Source organism: Colletotrichum destructivum, chromosome 10 (assembly GCF_034447905.1).
Source record: "Colletotrichum destructivum chromosome 10, complete sequence".
NCBI lineage: Eukaryota > Fungi > Ascomycota > Sordariomycetes > Glomerellales > Glomerellaceae > Colletotrichum > Colletotrichum destructivum.
Window position 1 is genome coordinate 1421070 of NC_085905.1, and position 18895 is coordinate 1439964.

General features: G+C 56.9%; 5 protein-coding genes across 5 annotated transcripts; 4 read left to right on the top strand and 1 right to left on the bottom strand.

The window, feature by feature from the left end:
* Positions 1–4286: 4286 nt before the first annotated feature.
* CDEST_14708 (Putative Zinc finger C2H2-type) lies at positions 4287–7701 on the top strand. The gene is made up of 3 exons (XM_062930864.1): positions 4287–4711; positions 4827–5564; positions 6024–7701. The coding sequence occupies exons 2-3, from the start codon at positions 5063–5065 to the stop codon at positions 7373–7375; spliced, it is 1854 nt and encodes a 617-aa protein (XP_062786915.1). The 5' UTR covers positions 4287–4711; positions 4827–5062; the 3' UTR covers positions 7376–7701.
* On the top strand, positions 4345–5026 carry CDEST_14709 (uncharacterized protein; the record flags this gene model as incomplete). Its single annotated transcript, XM_062930865.1, has 2 exons — positions 4345–4711; positions 4827–5026. 2 exons carry the CDS (start codon positions 4345–4347, stop codon positions 4841–4843), a joined length of 384 nt encoding a protein of 127 aa, XP_062786916.1. The 3' UTR covers positions 4844–5026.
* A 467-nt stretch (positions 7702–8168) lies between the features above and the next one.
* Positions 8169–11162, top strand: CDEST_14710 (Putative lysine methyltransferase, S-adenosyl-L-methionine-dependent methyltransferase superfamily). Its single transcript, XM_062930866.1, has 2 exons — positions 8169–8511; positions 8558–11162. The coding sequence occupies exon 2, from the start codon at positions 9220–9222 to the stop codon at positions 10138–10140; it is 921 nt and encodes a 306-aa protein (XP_062786917.1). The 5' UTR covers positions 8169–8511; positions 8558–9219; the 3' UTR covers positions 10141–11162.
* Positions 11163–11677: 515 nt separating this feature from the next.
* On the bottom strand, positions 11678–15806 carry CDEST_14711 (Putative vacuolar sorting protein 39/Transforming growth factor beta receptor-associated domain 2). The gene is made up of 3 exons (XM_062930867.1): positions 15391–15806; positions 14922–15331; positions 11678–14868 (listed from the first exon to the last, which is right to left on the bottom strand). The coding sequence occupies exons 1-3, from the start codon at positions 15554–15556 to the stop codon at positions 11866–11868; spliced, it is 3579 nt and encodes a 1192-aa protein (XP_062786918.1). The 5' UTR covers positions 15557–15806; the 3' UTR covers positions 11678–11865.
* Positions 15807–16003: 197 nt separating this feature from the next.
* On the top strand, positions 16004–18851 carry CDEST_14712 (uncharacterized protein). Its single transcript, XM_062930868.1, has 3 exons — positions 16004–16272; positions 16325–16492; positions 16557–18851. Exons 1-3 carry the CDS (start codon positions 16149–16151, stop codon positions 18491–18493), a joined length of 2229 nt encoding a protein of 742 aa, XP_062786919.1. The 5' UTR covers positions 16004–16148; the 3' UTR covers positions 18494–18851.
* The last annotated feature ends 44 nt before the right edge of the window (positions 18852–18895 follow it).

The following is an 18895-nucleotide window of genomic DNA, read 5'->3' on the forward strand; positions in this document are numbered from 1 at the left end:
TGTCGGTAAGGCGTATCCATGTTCCCAGGAAAGCGGGATGAAGCCAAGCTTATGGGCAGCAAGTACTGCTACGTGTTGCGAGTATGAAACATTGCGGAAGGTCAAGTCACTGAACACTGCCCACACCCGTGGCAATCCTTGGCAAGGTTAGGGTTCATTGAGGCTGGTGAACCCAGGTCAGGGTTGCACCGCCTCCTGAATTTCTTTTTAAAGATTTCGACTGTCTTCATGACAAGGATGGGAGCTGCCGTAAAGACACCAATCATCTGTCACCACTAGGGAAGGTCTTGAACACATGAGCCACCGCCATCCCCTTTTCGGCTTCATGTCTCGACGGTCGGCGTTGGATCAGGCCGATTCTTATCGTTTCCTCGCGGTGCGGAGACGACCTACAGGCAGGTGCGCCGGCCGGCAATCGACGATGCGGAATGCTTTGGTCAGTACAGAGCATTAGCGTCTCAATTCTCGCTAAACGAAACGGCACTATGCGTGGACGTCTGGATTCGACTGCTGCTGCGAGCGGACCTTGGGCCATCACCATGCCATTCACCATGGCCTAGCGAATGGTCGACAAGCATCATTGTCAGGTTTCGCAAGCTGCCAGAGAATGGGAGAAGAAGAGAACGACAGAGAGGAGGGCTGCCCATCGGGCAAACTCATCAGTCAGCAACGGCCGTAATCTCAAATAAACCAATGATATGCCCCAAATCTGCATCACGAGCAAGAGAACATTATTTGGCACATCAAAAGACGGGACCGCTCCTTTTGGCCGGCTTTACGACATCGTCACGACGTCGATGCTACACGCAAATTTGTCGACAACTTGGACGTGTTGTGATCCGTCCTGGACTTTGAAGCCTCTGGGCAGGTGGTCACGAGGAAGCGTCAAAACAAACGAGCTATGGAAGCATATCTGGAAGGCCGGTGGCATGCCATAAGGAGATGGGGGAGAGTTTTGGGGATGAGACTAGTCCGGTGTCTCATTGCGGCCGGGTGGTTGGCGGCGTGAGGGTGAAGAAGCAGCTACACTAACCACCGAGACCAAGGTTCCCCACTTGGCCACCATCCATTTCCCAAGGGGCCGGTTGCACCAAGTCGAAGCCTTGGACAGGGTTCTCGCCATCGACTGGACGGAATACGCCTCGAGAGAGCGTTGCCGTGCCGTGGTCCGTCTAGCGTGCAATGGCTATGACCAACTGTCTCTGGAACCTTTCCAACGTCTGAACCCTTGGGTTTAGCCAGTCAAACCGCCAGCCCGGATTGGCATGGCATTACAGACAAGAGGTTCAGTCACAGTCGACTGGTGGAACTCTATCTGGGCCACCGTGGTTCTTGGTCACGATGCTTTGTCGAGTCTTGGGATGGACAGCCCCCGATGAGAAGTCGGAGCCGCTTCATGTCTCTGCCAGCCAGTCGGCCATGTGCGATGCAGGCTGACTGCTCATTAAACTTGCAGGCTTGATAAGATTGAGCTGGTATGCTGCCGTTTTGGGACACGATGCTGCGAACAAGATGCTGACACGCATCGTTACTCGACTAAGGACGGATGGGAGGGCCATCAACGCGGGTGGCCGCGAGGCAGACGACCAATACAGGCTCCCTCAGGCCTTTTAACGATCCCATTCTGCCTCTAGAAAGCAGAGGAAGCGCCGTCTCGTGGGTCGACATGGCTGCATCCAGTCGCCAGTGCAACCCACACAAACCAGGCACTGCCTACTGTGTCGGGATACCGACATTTGGGGGGGATAATCGACTGACAGATAGACAGGCAGGCAGACCGCAGGGTATGACAAGCCTAATCAATGCTCTGAGCTAGAGGGACGGAGAATCCCGGGCTGTGTACACCAGCAACTCGGAGGCGGGCTCTGGCTTGGGATGCTGCCACACGCTGCAACCGTGAACGTGGAAAGAGACAAGCAGTGTCGCTGATTGGGCCCTAGGCGATGTACAAGCCTCTCGAAGCAGTATGCAGTGAATAAAAATATCCCCAACCAAGAATCGCAACACTACTAATGCTCGGTACACAAACAACCCTGTCCTGTCGCCTAACAGAGCCTCCACAATATTCCCAGTCCTGCACATGACGGTGCCATTTTGGGGAGAGTGAATGCCTTTTCGAGGCCGCCAAAAACGCATTGAACAGGTCGAACCAGGCATATCTGACGCACACTGACTGACAAGATACCGACGCTAACAACGCCAGTCAATGATGCTTTCCATATTTGGCTCCATCATTATTGTCATCGAAAGGGGGCTATGGCTTCGTGCCTCATGTCCACTACTCCGTGCCTTTCCTTTTGTTCGAGACGTCGCGTTGCTTTACCGCCCTCATCGTATGCAAGACATGGCACATCCCGCTTACGGGACTTGGAAATTTCCAATTGGAGGTTACGAGGCGATCAAATGCGAGGAGTTCAGGAGAAAAAGAAACCTTGCATGGACCAGGAACCACCAAATTTTGGACATGAGCAGAGCGGTCGACCAATGTCACCTGTATACTCCGTGCTGCTACATAGACTTCATTTGACGGGGACGAGTCAAGGGGGCATGGCAGTAGCACGGATGGCCAGGACCAGGCGAAAACGGAGGCTTGTGCCTTGTGATGTTTTGCAGACGACTGGTTTCGGCAACATCGTGCCTGCTACGACGGCGGGCTCAATAAACTTGGGCTCGTCTGGACATGGGGCCCAATCATACCAAGCGAGACCCGTACAGAGAGGATCGATTCGGCATCCCGCGGCGGAGGTCGACATCCCAATGCGTGCCTCGTCTGACTGGCGGAGGAACGGCTTGGTGGTTGATTTCTCGTCCACTTCTGCCAACCAAGCTGCCGAACCACAACTGCAGATGGACACCTTCAATCGGGGCCCCCCTCGCAAAGTCGGCCACTAGGAAGGATCCATACGACTACATATGAACGGGTACGGATACGGTACATCCATACCTCCTTAACCTGTCTCATTTAGGGGCCCCTGTTGAACCTCTCGCGTCTGTCTACTGGCCCCTGGAACAGACTCCAGAGTGCTGGATCACCAGAGGGATATACAAGGGTCTGGACACAACTCCACTCATGAGCCATCTGGACGAATATGCACAAAAAGCATCGTGTCCCATGCTTCTTGGTGCTGGGGCTACCTCAAGGCTCCAGCTGCTAGGGGAACTGGCGACATCACCGAGGGGGCATTGGCGGCCGACCTGCTGCTGCTACTACTGCTGCATGGCTGCTGTCATGGCAGTGGGCACATGAAAGGCAAGCTGGAGGCTACCAGCCAGACTAACCAGAGTACCTACGTATCGAGTACCACCAACAACAAGTCTTCGCCCTCTTCACCACCACGACTCCCAGATGGAGATAAGTGGTTTCCTTTGGCAGCATTGATATCTGGCGTCCGCGAATGCTTTCCTAACCCAGAGATTCTTTCCCCTCTACGAGCTGTTGTTTATCTGTCTCCATCGTACACCACTGCGGCATACGGCTTAGAGAGCACGACGGATAGCAATGAGAGACCAGGTCAGAGTCGAAGACAGATCATGGTATCCCGCATCGCTAGCAGAGACAACAAGCATGTCACCCCCTCCGCCTCCTCCCCTTGTCGGTTGAGGGGGGGAAAAAGAAGAAGAAAAAAAGGCCTGATAGGTCAAGGAGCCCAGTCTGGAATGGGATTGTTTCGTGGCTCTAGTATCCGGCTTCCCAAGGCCAAGCCCCGACCAAGTCAGGCGAGGACTAGATCATTTGCGTATCTTGCGCTAAATGAGGTCTTGATGGGGCAGGGAGGGGAGGGGAGGGGAGGGGAGGGAGAGGAAGCGGAGGAGGATCAACAAGAAGGAAGAGTACGAAAAAAGCCTTCACTATGCACGCCCATAGACAGTGTTAATTGTACCTATGTAGGTAGTTGAAGGTACCTCCCTAGTGTATCCTTATTTTCCATTTATTGTACACCCACGTCGACATGCACCAACACACCCACTACTCCACCACGCCCCCCTTTCCGCTCTCCCACCCCCTGACCCCTGCTGCAGGCCGGTGGTACCGCCTCGCTCTGGCTACGCTGTCTGGCTGCACACTAGTGCACTGCTTTGCTTTGCTTGTTGCTCTGCCCTACGAGGTGTTGAGTGCAGGAGACCACCACGCCCCCTCTGCCCCTGGGCGCTGGGCGCCTTGCCCTCTTTTGAGAGGGGGGTGATCCGCGTTCACTCGGGTCCCAAGTGCCAGCGGACAAGCAAGCCATGGCCGTCGAACCCATGAGCTAGCCCCCCGGCCTGCAAGTTGTGGTGTCTCTGTCGACAGCAACGCGGCTCGTGGTGGTCGGGTCTATATCAGTCGTGAAGCCCCCAAGGCCCTTCATGATTATCTCTCGCCCCCATCAGTCTTTACAATTGTCAACCATCAATCATATCAGTCTCAAGTCTCTGGCTTCACACGGCACACACGAGACGACGACGACGACGAAATATCGAGGAATACATTACACTCTCCCCTCTACCGTCTTTGCCTCAACCCTTCTCCGCACCAGACCCGGAGTGTTATCAATCCCTTCTCTCCGTGACCAGTCGCCTCGCTCTCGTGGACGCCGTTGCCAAACCATTGCACGCTTGGAGACAGGTTGGACGAGGATAGCATACGCAAAAGACTTGAAAAGGCATTTGCCAATCATTCAAGACGTCGGCATCTCACAGCGCGGAACCGCCGCGGGCATGAACATTGCTGCAGGTGCGCTCTCCAGCCCCACCAGGAAGCAGGCGCAGCACAGCGCCAGCAGCCCGCCTGGAAATGCACAATGCCCCCCATACCTTGACTACGGACGGCTAACACGGAGGCGCGACAGTAGCAGTGACGGCATAAGGTACAGCGAGAGTGTGGCTTTGCTCGGGCAAGGCGACAGTTGCGAAGCAGCTATCCATCCGCATACTCTACCTACCCTACTCCAGATCATATAACATCGCTTTGCAACCGCCAACTTGATCAGTTTTGACCGGCAACTACCGGTAACGCGCCCACCTCACCCACAACAACGGAAGTCAAAAAGGACATCCCTATTACTTCCTTAAAATTCTTTCCAAAATGGTCTCGTTGGATCAATCATATACCATGCTCCCGAAGCACATGGGCTCCGAGCACGACGACTACATCCTTTACCCCGAGCCGCCGCAGGGAGTCTTCGGCTCAACACCCATGGAGATGGCCGTCCCTGCCGACGCCTCCTACATGTACCCGACCTCGATGGCCATGGACGCTGCCTCGCTCTACGACAACAACTTTATGTACCAGGGTCGCACATCGCCCGGTCTCTACGAGGACGCTGACTTCCAATTGCCCTCATCTAACTTGTCCATCGCCTCAGCTCCCTCGGCGGCCTCATCAAACGTCGGCTCACCGCAATCCCAACACGACCAGCCGGCGCCCATCCACGACTGGGCGCATCCCGGCATCGCCGTGACCCCTGGCATCGTGCCCCACGACTACTACAACACCACGGGCACCGAGTACTCGACCTACGGCGGCCCAGGCATGGAAGACTTTGCGGCCTTCGACTTTGCCAACACCAAGCCCCCGGGTTTCGTGGGTGAGTTGCCAAACGTCTCTAGAACCTCTGTCGCGCCCTCTTTACACGGGGCTTGTTTTCCCTCTCCCCCCCCTCGTCCTCCCCCGTCGTCGTCGTCGTCGTCGTCTCCGTCTTCTTCGTTTTCTCCTTATTCCCGCACGCCTGCCGGCTTTTCTTCTTCTGTTGTGCGCGAGCTGGGTCTCGTGCTAGACACGCGACTGTCCTCATCACCGGTCACACCCGCCTCGCGCAAACCCAGTGTGTCCCTTGTCTCTTCCAGCTCTACTTCTCTCTCGTCACCTCCTCGGGCACATCCTGCCTGGAGCAGCTCGCCAACGGTTTCGCGCGTCTCCACTTTCTTTTCTCAGAGCAGCGGCCATTTCATCGCTCCTCTTGGTTCTTCCTGTTGGTTTTCCTCTTGTCGACCACCGCCGGCCATCCTAGACAAGAATTGCGCGCTGACCCATTCCACCCCTACAGACCCTTCTCTCATCCACCCCGATATCAGCCGGCCCATGGCCATGAACGGCTTCCACCACAACCCTAACCAGTATCCCGCATCACCGGCCCTCTCCGCCTCATCGCAGTCCATGGTTCGTAACGGCAGCCAATCGCCATTCCTCCATAACGGCTTCCAGCAGCAACAGCACTTCAGCCCCTACGCCACTCCTGCGGACGCCCGCCGCCCCAGCCTGCACTCGTTTCCTTCCACGTACTCGGACGGCAACAATTACAGCGGCGACGAAGGCAGGGAGAAGCAGAGATGCCCCCACCCCGAGTGCGGCAAGACCTTCAAGGACTTGAAGGCGCACATGCTCACACACCAGAACGAGCGGCCCGAGAAGTGTCCCATCGTGACGTGTGACTATCACGTCAAGGGCTTCGCGCGGAAGTACGACAAGAACCGCCATACTCTGACGCACTACAAGGGCACGATGGTGTGCGGCTTCTGCCCGGGCTCGGGCTCCGCGGCCGAGAAGTCGTTCAACCGCGCTGACGTCTTTAAGCGTCACCTGACGGCCGTCCACGGCGTCGAGCAGACGCCGCCCAACAGCCGCAAGAAGAGCACCGGCACCAACAGCGGCAAGAAACTCGCCGGCTACCCCCCCGACGCGACCGGCAAGTGCTCGACGTGCTCGCAGACATTCTCCAACGCCCAGGATTTTTACGAGCACTTGGACGACTGCGTGCTGCGCATCGTGCAGCAGGAGGACCCCTCAGAGGCTATCAACGCGAAACGGCTGGCCGAGGTGGAGGACGACAAGGAGGTGCACCAGACTCTGGAGAAAAACCATCTGCCGACGCAGACGCAGATGGCTTCGACAGGGGCTTCGACAGGGGAGGATGAGGATGACGAGGACATGGTCGAGGACGAGGATGAGGAGGACAGCAAGCCTCGCCTCAGCTCGCCCTCCAAGAGGAAGGGCAACCCCGTCAACGGGGTGCAGAAGTCACGCGGCCTCACGCACTCGCGGGGCGGGGCGCCGATGCTGGTTAAGGCCAAAGGTCGCAAGAACCGCCGCGATTATCCGTCGTCGTGGGGCTTTGACAAGGGCCAGATGACGATGAAGAAGCGTGTCATGGCCGTGTTCGACGGTCCCCGGCGGCTGGCCAAGGACGACATGATGCTGTCGACGGATCATGAGGTGCGCGTCAAGCTATCAGACGGCAACAGCTACGTGACGGACTTGGACATGCAGACGCTGAAGCGGGCCGAGGGCTTCCTCGGCGCGACAGAGGAGGAGAAAGGGCCGTGGATCTCGGACGACCCGACCGAGGAACAGATCCGGCAGATGCACGAGATGCTCGAGAGCTGCCACGCGGCTCAGTAATGGCAGGAGGTGGTGGATGTTTGTCTGCGCTTGTTTGTTTGTGCGTGCGTGTCATTTGCAACACTTGGATTCATGGAAGCGAAACGGGCGAGGACATTCCTCTCGGTTATGAAAGGAAAAGCATAACTGGCGCAGAAATTTGGCGATACTTCTGGATGGGGGAGGCGTGTGGTTTACCGAGGCAGTTTGTTTGGGCACGATGATGCTCACGACTGGGACGGACAGGCTCATGTGTTTGCACCAGGAAAAGGTGTATTATTGATTGACAGATACCCTATATACCCAGACCGACGACGGTTTGATGGTATAGTACGAGATGCTTCTCTCTTACTCTTTCTTCTCACCTATTGAACGTAATGCGAATGTTCCCTCCGTGACAGAATAACGCCCTCTAGTAAGGGTTCGACAGGTACCGGATAGTCAGCAGGTGTGGTAGGTTGAGCAAGCGTCGAGCATACCGGCATCAAAGCGGGTACATCCGGATTAGGCAATCCAAATAGCGAGCGAAGTCTTGGGTTAAAACCAATTATAAGACGATGGGCACTCTGTCAGTACCAAGCAACCGCTCCACGGCCTGAAATAATGGGCCACCTTCTTTCCTGGCGGCTTTGGAATAGATGTGTTTTGTTTGTCAGGGGCTAGGGTCAGACCGAGAGGCCTGCGAGGACGACCCGAATCGTGCCTTTTTTCTTTTCGTTTTCTTCATCTCTTTTTCGGGAAAAAAAACCCCCCCCATGCATACGCTTACTTGCATGCATTCACAAGGTGAACAGGACAGGCACCGCCTCGAGCTACCTACCAGGTGGTGGTGATGGTGTGGGAGCGGGTGCGAGGCACAGCCACGATGACGAGGCGGGGGAAGAGGGATCACCGGCGTGCCCGACTCTCGTTTCCACTACCTACCTAGGTAGGCAGTGATGACGGGCCACGGCGGGGAGAGGAACCCAGCGGACTGAAGGAGCGGACGCGTCGGCTTGGGAGAGGCGGCCGGTAGCCGGGACCCCCGTAGCCGAAGCTTATCGTCGTCGCCCTATCTGGGCATCTTACCTAGGTAGGTACCGCACCGTGTTACAAATCTGAGATCCCACGAGGACACTCTTCACCCTCTCTCTGTTGACATAACCAATTCACTCAATGTCGCGCCCCCCCCCCCCCCCCCCCCCCCCCCCTCTCGCTATAGAGTTTGCTGCGGTACTGAGGGCGTGTGTTCGTTCCCCTACACCAGTGTGCCGCAGTGTGGCTCAACATGCCATCCAAGCAAAGAGAGAGATTAGACGGGTGGCATGCTCGGATTCCGGGTGGCAGTGCGTTTCCACCGCCACATGCTCTTTCGGCATTGACTGTCTGCCACCGCAATCCCGTCGTCGTCGTCGTCGGCTTGTGTTTCGTTCTGTTCCCAGATCGTCTATGGTGGGGCAACCAGCTGTCGATGACCCCGCCATCCCTGATGCCCGATTGACCCCTCCTATCATCACACACACATACAGACACACACAACGCGACAAATTTCCTTCCTTTCCGTCACATCTTCCAATTACGCACTCAACACCACGCCGCGCCGCGCCTCAAGTCCGACGTACACGTCTGGCACGTGGTCTATTATTGCCTTCGTCGCCGCTCTTATTGTCGTTGTCGTCGTCGTTGTCGTCGTCGTTGTTGTCGTCGTCGTCGTCGTCGTGGTTGGAATCGCTCTCGCTCGTTTGGTGTCATTTAGTATCACCGGATTGCCCGTTTCTGCTCGTCGTCTCCCCCCCATCGGTGTCTCGGTAGCCAAGCACATCCCCCTCCCGACCCAGGTCCCGTTTTTCCCACAACCCGGCGCTCTTTACACTCCGTTCGTTACGATGGCGCTCACCTCCCGTATCTCCCTCGTCGGCCCGCCCGCCGAATCCCCCGAGGACTTCCTCATGTCCTCCCTCGGCGTCATCTTCCCTGACGACGTCACGAATCAGCACGGCGATGCTGACCACGGCATCCAGTATGTCTCCCCACACCTCCGCAAGCCCCTGCTTTTCGAGCTCGCCGAGCCCAGCGCCGACGACGACCGCAAGCTTTTCAGCCACTACCTCTGGAACGCGAGTCTGCAGCTCGGTGAGTTTGTCGAGGCCGCCACATTGGATCTCGACAATGCCGTCACAACCTGTCTGGGTCCGCCCATCGGCCATTTCGACGTTCGCGGCAAGACCACGCTCGAGTTAGGGTCCGGCACCGCTCTGCCGAGTATCATGTCCGCCCTCCTCGGCGCCGAACGCGTCGCCATAACGGACTACCCAGCCCCCGCCGTGCTCAAGACCCTCCGAACCAACACCGCCCGCAACATCGACCCTGCTGTCTCCCCCAAGAACACTGTAACGGCCTGTGAGGTACTGGTCGAGGGCCACTCGTGGGGCGAGCTCGAGGATGCATTTTCCGTCTCCAATAAGCACGTCTTTGACCGTATCTTCGTCGCCGACTGCTTGTGGATGCCTTGGCAGCACACAAACCTGCACAAGTCCATCAACTGGTTCCTCCGCAACGACAGCGAAGCGCGGTGCTGGGTCGTCGCCGGGTTTCACACTGGTCGTGCCAAGATGCGTGACTTCTTCGGGAGGGCGGCTCTGGCCGAAGCTGGGCTTGAGGTCGACACGATTTGGGAGCGGGACTGCGATGGTGAGGAGAGGCAGTGGGAGTGGGACCGAGGCATCGAGGACGTGACTATCCGGAAGAGGTGGCTTGTCTGCGCAGTGCTGAAGCGCAAGGCCGCTGGTGGTGATGGTGGTGCGTGAGTGCTAGATGCTGGGCAGGTGCTTCACTTATAAACATCGGGCGTGTGTTCGTTGCGTCCCCTGTTTGGCTGGCTGCCTCACTCCGAGACACGTACGACGCGAAGCGCCCACCTTTTAGCTCTCACCGCATGCTCCATCATCCCAGGGTGGGGGGGCTTTGCTCTCTCGAAGTAAAGAGATCGAACGCCCGCACGAAAATTACAGACCAGCTTCCCCAGACGCCTGCCTCCGCTTAGAGCTGGACCCCGGTGCGGCTGAGCTGGATGCTAGGCTTCATCCATTCAGCTGCCCTTGACTCGGTCACGGCTGCCGATTGGTCCCCTACGAGACTGTGGCTTGGCCTAGGCCCCATTTGATTCAAACATGGCTCAGCCTCGACCATCGCGCGTGTGTCCGATCATCGCAAGCTTAGCTATGAGATCGTGCCTTGGGCCGGGATGGTGTCGATTTTGTGTGTATGTGTGTGCTGCGGCCAAAGTTCGGGCTGTCGTCACAGAAGAGAGAGTATTCATGGCATACCAGAGGCGGAAGGAGCTTCATGGCCCCAGCGGGTGTTTGCATCGTCATAATTTTATCAATTATGTAAGGCTTCTTCGGCTGTCAAGGAAAGGAAACCTCCATGTTTGCTTCCTTTGTTAACTTTGTTTGTGGGATGCCGCTCTTCTATCAAACCCTGTTCCCCCGTCCTCTCCGTCGTTCCTGTCCACTCTCCCTCGATGCCTGCCAAAGTAGCCACCGAGTGCGGCCGCCGGCTTGACACATTCTTTCCCTCGAGCCACCTTCGGATGCGTGCTGTCCCGAATATCGTCACTTGTTCTGAGGACCACCTCACGTTTCCGCCCGCAAGTCCGTGAGACATATGTCGTCATTCTGAGCAGTTATCAGCCCTACACAGTCGAGTTCGCTGAGAAATATCGAGGGTGTTAGTGTCGTGGTGGACACCCCCTTCCGAACTTCCTCATTCCTTAGAGGTACATTTTTGGACATAGTTGGTTGTGCTGGGATATCATTCTCGGCCTGATATCCCCCTTGATTTACGAAATCTAAAACAAAGTCACCGAATGTCTGGACATGGTGTGAGGTGAAGGAGCATGTGATTCGCTATTACGGGGAAAGCCGGGGGACGCCCTACATATTCGTGCTCGTCTCCCAAAGCTCTGCGCAGCACATCTCTTTCGACGTCTACTTTGGCTTCTTGGGCACGGGCGGTAGCGGCCTGTTTGGCGGTAGCGGTGCGTCGCGAGCGTATCCGGCACGGGATATGTTGGCTGAACTTTCTTCCTTGGCCTTTTTGGCAACAGGCATTTTGGGAGAGAGGGGGACTGGCCAGACAAAGTCGTACATGATCTGATGCAAGCCGCTCGCGCCGCCAACTCTTATACGGGTATCGTAGTTCTCCCACATCGTCGACGACACGGAGACCGTCGGCAATCCGACTGTCGCATGACACCGTCGCCTTCCTTGCCCGGAACGCGAGCCCCCCGGTTCGGCCACACCCGAGATTGTCGTATCGGGGCTCCGGATCGTTCGGACCCCCGTCGCGTAGCTGGTTCGTATGAGGTGAACAAACCCGCGGCACCCACTCTCATCCAGGGGAGGCAAAAACGAACTCTGACTGGAAAGTATCGTCATTATCGTACTCTTCTTAAACTGGTCATCGTATCTGCTTCGAACTATCTACATCGACAGATGTTCCTGATTCCTGGCCCAGTTCTGCAGCGTCTACTAATTAGGGGCCTCAATCGACGGGCCCTTTTCGTCCACTTTCGCGATCAAGTCATGATTAACGCGCAAATTCTCCGCCGAGCTGAGCGCCTTAGTCACGGTTGTCTCGTGCCGCTCCTGTGTGATGCGCCGCAGCGCTATCATGAGGAACCCAGCCACGACGTCGACGGACCACTCATCGGGGACAAGGGCGAGGACGTCTTCGACATCGAACCAACCACCGAACCGTTCGAGCAGGGCGCCTGTCTGCTCGATTTGATCGCTGACGTCTTCGATGGCGAGGAACTCGCCGAGCGCCGCCCGGAATAGCCGCGCCTGCATGTCATGCGTCGGCGTGCTCTCCCGTCTGCCGTCGGGACGCGTGTAGATGCTGGAGCCGCCGCGCAGACAGTACGAGACGGCCGTGTCGTAGTCGCCCAGCTTGTGAACGAGGAGCCGGATAGCATCCTCGTGACGTTGCTCTCGACCATCGAGAATAATGGTCTCGGGTACAAGGAGCTCGTCTGGCAGTGCTGCGATGCGCTCCCTGATTGCCGCCGCGTCGTATTGGTGACCCCCTCCGAGCAATTGTAGCAGCCGTAGGCGACTCTGCCAGACCTCGTCATCCCTGGGGGCGTTATCCGTAAGGAACTGTCGATATGTTGGTTTAGGGGCCTGCAATGCTCGGTAGGATGTGTATGTGCCAGCGAACGCGTCTCGGCTCTCCTGGGAGGTGTCGAGATCGCTGATGACAATGTCTAAGTAGTACGCAATGAGGTCGTTGACGTAGCCAGTGTGGCCCTTGCCGAAAACCAGATGCTCGAGGTAATATTTCACGGCGTCGGGTGCCTCCTCGCGCAGAATCTCAACAACCTCTGCCGGGTCGAACCTGGGCGCCTTGCCCTTATCCTCCGCAAAGATCTGCACACCTAGCTTTGGGTTGCGACTTGCGAGCCAAACACCGTACTCCCGCACGAGAGCCTGGCTGCTGATCTTCGTCAGGTATTCCCGCACGCGTTGCTCGCCATCACGCAGTTCCCCGCCGTGGTCCGGCTCGCCCTCGATGATACGTCGCCAGGTGGCGAGAACGTCTCCTGACATCTTGCGGCTCTGGTATAGCCGGCTGAGCACAAATAGACGGTGGTACGATTCTAAAAGGGAGGCGGCTCGGTCGAAGCAGTCGACCCCCTTGTCGACGACGTCGTACAGCTCCGATCTAATCGACGACGTCTTCTTCGCCAGTCCCATGGGCGACTTCTGGTCAAGCTCGAGAAGGACCAACAACAACGCAGCATCGACCGTCTGGAACACCTCGCTTTCGTCCGCCACGCTGCCGAACCCTTTTTTCTTCCTCCATGCAGCCAAGAACCGCCGTAAGAACTGCACAACCTTGCTGCCGAGAGTTCCTATCGTGGGGCTGGCTTTTCTGAAGTGCTCGCTGTCTAAGTAGCTTTGCGTTGTTCTCTTGACGCCGCCAAAAATCCAAATCCCTCTGCGGCTCTCAACGATTTCATTCCGAAGACCGGGTAGCAATGACAGGACGACCCGAGGATCCAGGCTGCTTTCTACAAGGACCTCCTCCAACGCCTTTAGCTCCGCGTCTGTGAAGGGCATCTTTGCCGCATGTAGTAAGTTGGTAAGGAGCAGAACCCCAGCGCGCTGTCGCAAGTAACTGAAGGTAACGAACTCCAACTCGGACTTGGCATCTTGTCCCCTGAATGAGTTGAGCACCGTGAAGATTGCGTCTCGGTCCAACATCGCAGGGTTAAACGTGCCATCCTGCTCGCACGCCGCTTCCAGTCTTGCTTCCAGCCGTAGCAGCATGGGGTTGCGAATCGCCCACCAGATGTGATCGTCCGCCCATACTGCAATCCTCGAGTTGGCATTCGCCAGCCGTCGTGCAAAATCATGCTCCTCGGCGTTTCTTTTGTGTTCCCAATCTTCGGGTAGAGCCTCCTCGTCCTGTGAATCGACGTCTCGCTCAAACAGTTCTCGCTCCTTTGTCATTTGTTCCAAGGACGACGCTGTGCGTGAGTCGGCACTCCTCGGCGAAAAAATGGGGGTTTCGGGGAGCCCTCCAGAAAAGGGAGAGAACTTCCTCTGGCAGAGTCTGTCGATGATCTCTTCAAAGTGGGTTTCGTCGGTGCCCACAAGTGATCGAATGCCTAGCGGCGTCGTTTCATGTCTTCCCGGCAGGTTTGCCTCGAGCCACCATTTGGTAGTCTCTGGTTCCGCTCCGTCAGCATCCCATCTTTGAATCTCCAGGCCGTGGCGCAATCCCGCGTCAGAGTCTTTTGTCATAGACGCAATGACATACCCCTCCTCGTCCAACTCCGGTGACATCTTCGACGGTGAGAGGTCGGATGATCCACCGTCAACAACGACTTCCCTGGGGTATCTATCGAATTCAATTGTGGGCCTCGTGGGATCCCCGTCGAGGTTTACGAACATGCCAATCCCGGGATCTAATGGCCCGGTGCCGGTGACAAGAAGGAACTCTTCGGCGGTTGGCGAGACAATATGTGGCCTGAGAAAGACGGGGGTCGGCATCGTTGGTATCGCCTCTGCCCGCATACTTCCAGGTGCAGCAGGTAGAGGCTTGTCCGTCGGCGGCGGAGGCTGCGGTCCTTCACCCGAGGGCCTGGGACTAGCAGAAGGCGTTGGCGGTGATGATCCTTGAGCAACGCGGTCATCTGCAGCTCGAGGGCTGGGGTCCCTCCGTCCGCTGGTGAGCAACCCCCCGAGGCTTGTGCTTCTAGCATGCCCATGGTGGTCACCAGCAGACAGGAGCGGCCGGTTCTGCGCTGCCGAGGCGCTCCTCAATATGCCACCGTCGGTACTCCCGGCGATGTCCTGAGCTTGACCAATCTCCCCGGCTGGTTGTGAATCGTCCAGTGAAGAGATGGTCATCAGAGGAATCCGCAGCTGTCTCTCAACGTCAAGCAAGGAGTAGCTCCTAGCGTCTGCCACACATGCAATGGAATCTCGACGGACTGATATTGTGGTCCCGGGCACATCAATGTTCTGATTGTCCGTTAGTACAAGGCGGTAGCTCGTAGGTCAGAGACACTACATACCTTGACTGCTCGTGCAACCTCCCCTATTCTCACAACCTGAATTCTCCGCATCAATGACAAGCAGATGAAGACTCCCGCAGAGGGATCGCCTGCGTCATCTTGGGAGTCGTTCAAGTCAACGCCACCAACCCAATTGCAGTTTTTGACCTGTGTCGCCCCAAATACTGGGCTGAATTCGGGGAGGGAGTAAAAGGTGACGGTCCAGTTGCAGAGTACACAGGCCTTTCCAACCTTGGGGAGCAAGAGTATTTGCTGGATGCCGGGGCGGGAGTTGCTAGTCTCGGCAAATGCTGGCCGCAATCGTGATGCGAGTATGAAAGATGGCCGTCCAGCTGGATCATTTGGGTCGGGAGGAATTTGGACAAAGTGAAGCAGTTCGGATGCGCTCGTGCCGACGTAAAGGTTGTGATCTGAGGATGAGATGGTCAGCGCTGCAATCAGCCTGACAGAAGCACAAGCCCATGCTCACCCAAGTAGTCGACGCAGTTTATCTTTATCCCATCAGCGGCGCCCTCGGCCGACAGGGGCACCTCCTCCAACAATGTGCGCAAGACAAAGGGCCCATCATCGCGGACCTTCTCATTGGTGCTCCCAGACGTAGACGAGGTCTGGTCGTCTGGATCCTCGGATGCCATGTTCAGTCGATCGTGGTATCATGAGTGCTGCAGTTCCATTGCCGGGTGTCTTGCGACGTTGCCTCGTTTGCGCGGAGCTGAAATGCGATCTGGGAAGGGAGACGACAATCGGTCAATAGGTGTGATGCGGCTGGGGAGCTCTGAATCTGGGCTGGCTGGCAATTGGCGGATGATATGGAACACAAGGTCCAGGTTTCTAAAGTGCTTTCCTATCAGGTAGATACCTTTGTAGGCACGTACGTTGCTGCTCTACCGGCGCCACCGCAGGCATAGACGCTGAGTCCCTGGTGTGGATTGGTGGGACGGAAACAATTAACACCTAGGTAGCTACCTACCCACCTAAGGTACCTTACCTACTGTTGCTGTCCGCAGCCAATCAAGTTGCTGCACGGAAAGGGAACACGTTCCCCGAACCAGCGAGCTCAGCCGAAACACTTCGATCTGTACCTCACGACGCCAACTGCCGCCGACTTGGGCATATCAAACCACCCTACCCCTCTGCCGACCGCCGTCTTCCACGTCTTTATTTGACCTTAACCTACGCTCAGTGATGAAGTGATTCCCCAAGCCGCGATCGAAAGACCGAGTCAACATGGCAGACATCGAGGCCGTCCTAGCTGCCAAGGGCAACGCCCAGCAGACAGAGCTTTCCTCCGAGACTCCAAATCTTCCCGAAGGCGGCAACAAATTCCAGCATGCCATCTCGGCCTGGCGAAGTGAGCAAAATTCTTAGTCGTCGCTATTGACGGTAGAATCTAATTGAGTCAGCCATCGACTACACGAACCTCGTCTCAAACCTCGACAACACCGCCTCCGAGATCGTCACATACCAGAGAGACTCGACCGTCCAGAGGAAGGAATTGGCACAGAAAACGAAGGACTTCCGAAAGCTTGACGATTCTACAAAGCTAACCGAGATCAAGGGCTTGTTGAAGGGTATGCTGCTTGCCTATGGCCGAGATGTTTGTTTCCCTCTTTGTGTGTCTCGCTGACCGGCCAGCCTACCAAACCTTCATCGACCTCCTCACCAACCACTCAAAATCCATTAACTCGGCGTTCCTCCAAGCGTACACCTCCCTGTCTGATGCGCCCGATCCATACCCGCTGCTCGAGGCGTCGGTCGACTCGATGCTTGTATCGGAGGACACCCTGCCAAAGCTGAGCGAGGAGAATCAGCACCTGCAACAGTCTGTCGCTAAGCTAACAACGCAGCTGGAGGACGCCGAGTCGAAACTGCAGACCGAGTCCGCCGCGAAAAAGGAGCTCGAAATCAGCTTGGAAAGCAGGGTCAAGGAAGTGGAGGCTTCTTGGATCGCCGTTCTCGACGAAAAGAAGGATAACTGGGCTGCGAAGGAGAAGACGTTGGAGGAAAAGGTGGAGAATCAGGAGCGCTTGCTCACCGAAATAAAAGCGAGCTACGAGGTCAACCAGCGTCTGGGCAAGGCAGATGATGGAGATACCGAGGCCCAGGCGGGTCACGTTACCAGCGCCGAAATCGAGATGCTTCATTCAGACCTCGATCGGACTAGTGCACGACTGGCCGAGGTCGAGGCGAGGAATGAGCAGCTGAGGCTGGAACTGGCGCAGGCAAAATCTTCGGTCGCCTCTCAGGCGCCCACGTCACTGGAGGACGATCCTGGCTACATGCGGATGCGATCCGAAAACTCGTCACTCATCAGAAAGCTCGACGCCGCCCGTGTCGAGAAGGAGGGCATCAAGCGTACTCTAGACTCCCGGCTGCGTGGTTTGGAGAGGGAGGTCGGCCTCCTCAAAGAAGAAAGGGACAACTTGAAGGCCAAGGTGCAGAAATGGAGTGACTACGAAGACGTGAAGCAGGAGCTCGAGGTGCTCAAGAGCATTGAATTCTCAACAGGCGACGATGACGATGTGAAGGAGGCTGCCGAGAACCTGGCAGAGGCCAAGGGCCAAGGTGACACGCTGGAGAAGCTGCTACTGGCACGCAACAAGAAGCTCGGCGACGAGCTCACCATCTTGCGCGTATCTCATCAAGACCTTCAGACCAAGCTGTCCGATCTTCAGGAGGAGATGTCAAGGACAAACATGGAGCTGGAAAAGTCGCAGCAGCTCAACGAACGTCTCGAGAACGACCTTGCAACGTTGCAGTCGGAGTCTTCCAACGCGTTTCCCTCGGGGGCGTCAGTAGCGGGAACATTCAACCGGTACGCTCCATCGGCCGCACCGGGACGAAGAGGAGGAAGAGTGTCACCAACGTCGTCCATCATCAGTGGAATCGACCCGCGGATGTCTGGTGGCGAGCCGATGGGGGGTGGCTCAGGCATCTTGCCAATGATTACGGCACAGCGCGACCGGTTCAAAAAGAGGATCGCCGAGTTGGAGACTGAGCTGTCAAACACTCACCGCACAGTGTCGCAGCTGAGACAAGAGGTGTCAGCTCTGCAAAAGGACAACCTCAACCTGTACGAGAAGACGAGGTACGTCTCGACGTACAATCGGGCAGGCCCCTCCGCTACGACGTCGTCGTCGGCGGCATATCCGTCTAACCCCAACCCGTCGACTGTTTCGATGGGCGGCAGCGGAAATCCGGGCATCACCATGGACAGATACCGCAAGGCGTACGAGTCGAATATCTCGCCGTTTGCCGCCTTCCGCGGACGTGAGTCTGCCAGGGCGTACAAGCGAATGAGTTTCCCGGAGCGTGTGGTATACTCGGTCACGCGAATGGTACTCGCGTCGCGGACGAGCAGGAATCTCTTCGCGGCGTACTGTGTAGCGTTGCATCTGCTCGTCTTCTGCTCGCTATACTGGCTTGGCACGGTGGACGCGGAGAAGCACGCCAGCAATCTTGGCAAGTCGGCGGCAGCAGCAGCCGCCGCGGGCGCGGGCGCGGGAGGTCTCAACGGAGGGGCTGGCGATGGCCACGGCGACTGGCAAGAAGAAGGATTCAGTGGGCATTAGTTGGTGACATGATGCCGGCCGGCGAAAGAAAGGGAGGGATGTGAGCGGAGTATTGACTAGCCTAGGGACGAAAGATCCCGCGGGCGTGGATTGTACGCATAACTTGTTTTCTGGGTAAGTGTACGAGTGGGCGTCGAGGCATGTAATGTGAATTCTGGGATTGGTGAGGGATAGACATACCATCGATAAGTTTTGAACATCGGCCTGCGGGAAAGGGCGGGGACATGCTGCGAAATGCAACCCGGCCGGCTTCGTGCGCATGATTCTCCCCGCCAAAGATGCTATTCTTGTTTCTCCATAGAGATGTCCCCGAAACCGCCAGTGACCCCTCGATGCTGAGGACGCTAGGCAATTCGACAGGCGGTTGATATCAGCTATTGCCGCTAGCCCGTCAAGGCGGCC

Excerpts from the sequence above, each read along its gene's own strand:
- CDEST_14711 (XM_062930867.1), bottom strand. The coding sequence starts at position 15,556 with ATGGCATCCGAGGATCCAGACGACCAGACCTCGTCTACGTCTGGGAGC. Across the intron at positions 15,332-15,390 it reads AAACTGCGTCGACTACTTGG|ATCACAACCTTTACGTCGGC; the intron begins GTGAGCATGGGC and ends TCTCATCCTCAG. Across the intron at positions 14,869-14,921 it reads AGGTTGCACGAGCAGTCAAG|AACATTGATGTGCCCGGGAC; the intron begins GTATGTAGTGTC and ends ACGGACAATCAG.
- CDEST_14708 (XM_062930864.1), top strand. The coding sequence starts at position 5,063 with ATGGTCTCGTTGGATCAATCATATACCATGCTCCCGAAGCACATGGGC. Across the intron at positions 5,565-6,023 it reads CAAGCCCCCGGGTTTCGTGG|ACCCTTCTCTCATCCACCCC; the intron begins GTGAGTTGCCAA and ends CCACCCCTACAG.
- CDEST_14710 (XM_062930866.1), top strand. The coding sequence starts at position 9,220 with ATGGCGCTCACCTCCCGTATCTCCCTCGTCGGCCCGCCCGCCGAATCC.
- CDEST_14712 (XM_062930868.1), top strand. The coding sequence starts at position 16,149 with ATGGCAGACATCGAGGCCGTCCTAGCTGCCAAGGGCAACGCCCAGCAG. Across the intron at positions 16,273-16,324 it reads TGCCATCTCGGCCTGGCGAA|CCATCGACTACACGAACCTC; the intron begins GTGAGCAAAATT and ends TAATTGAGTCAG. Across the intron at positions 16,493-16,556 it reads GATCAAGGGCTTGTTGAAGG|CCTACCAAACCTTCATCGAC; the intron begins GTATGCTGCTTG and ends CTGACCGGCCAG.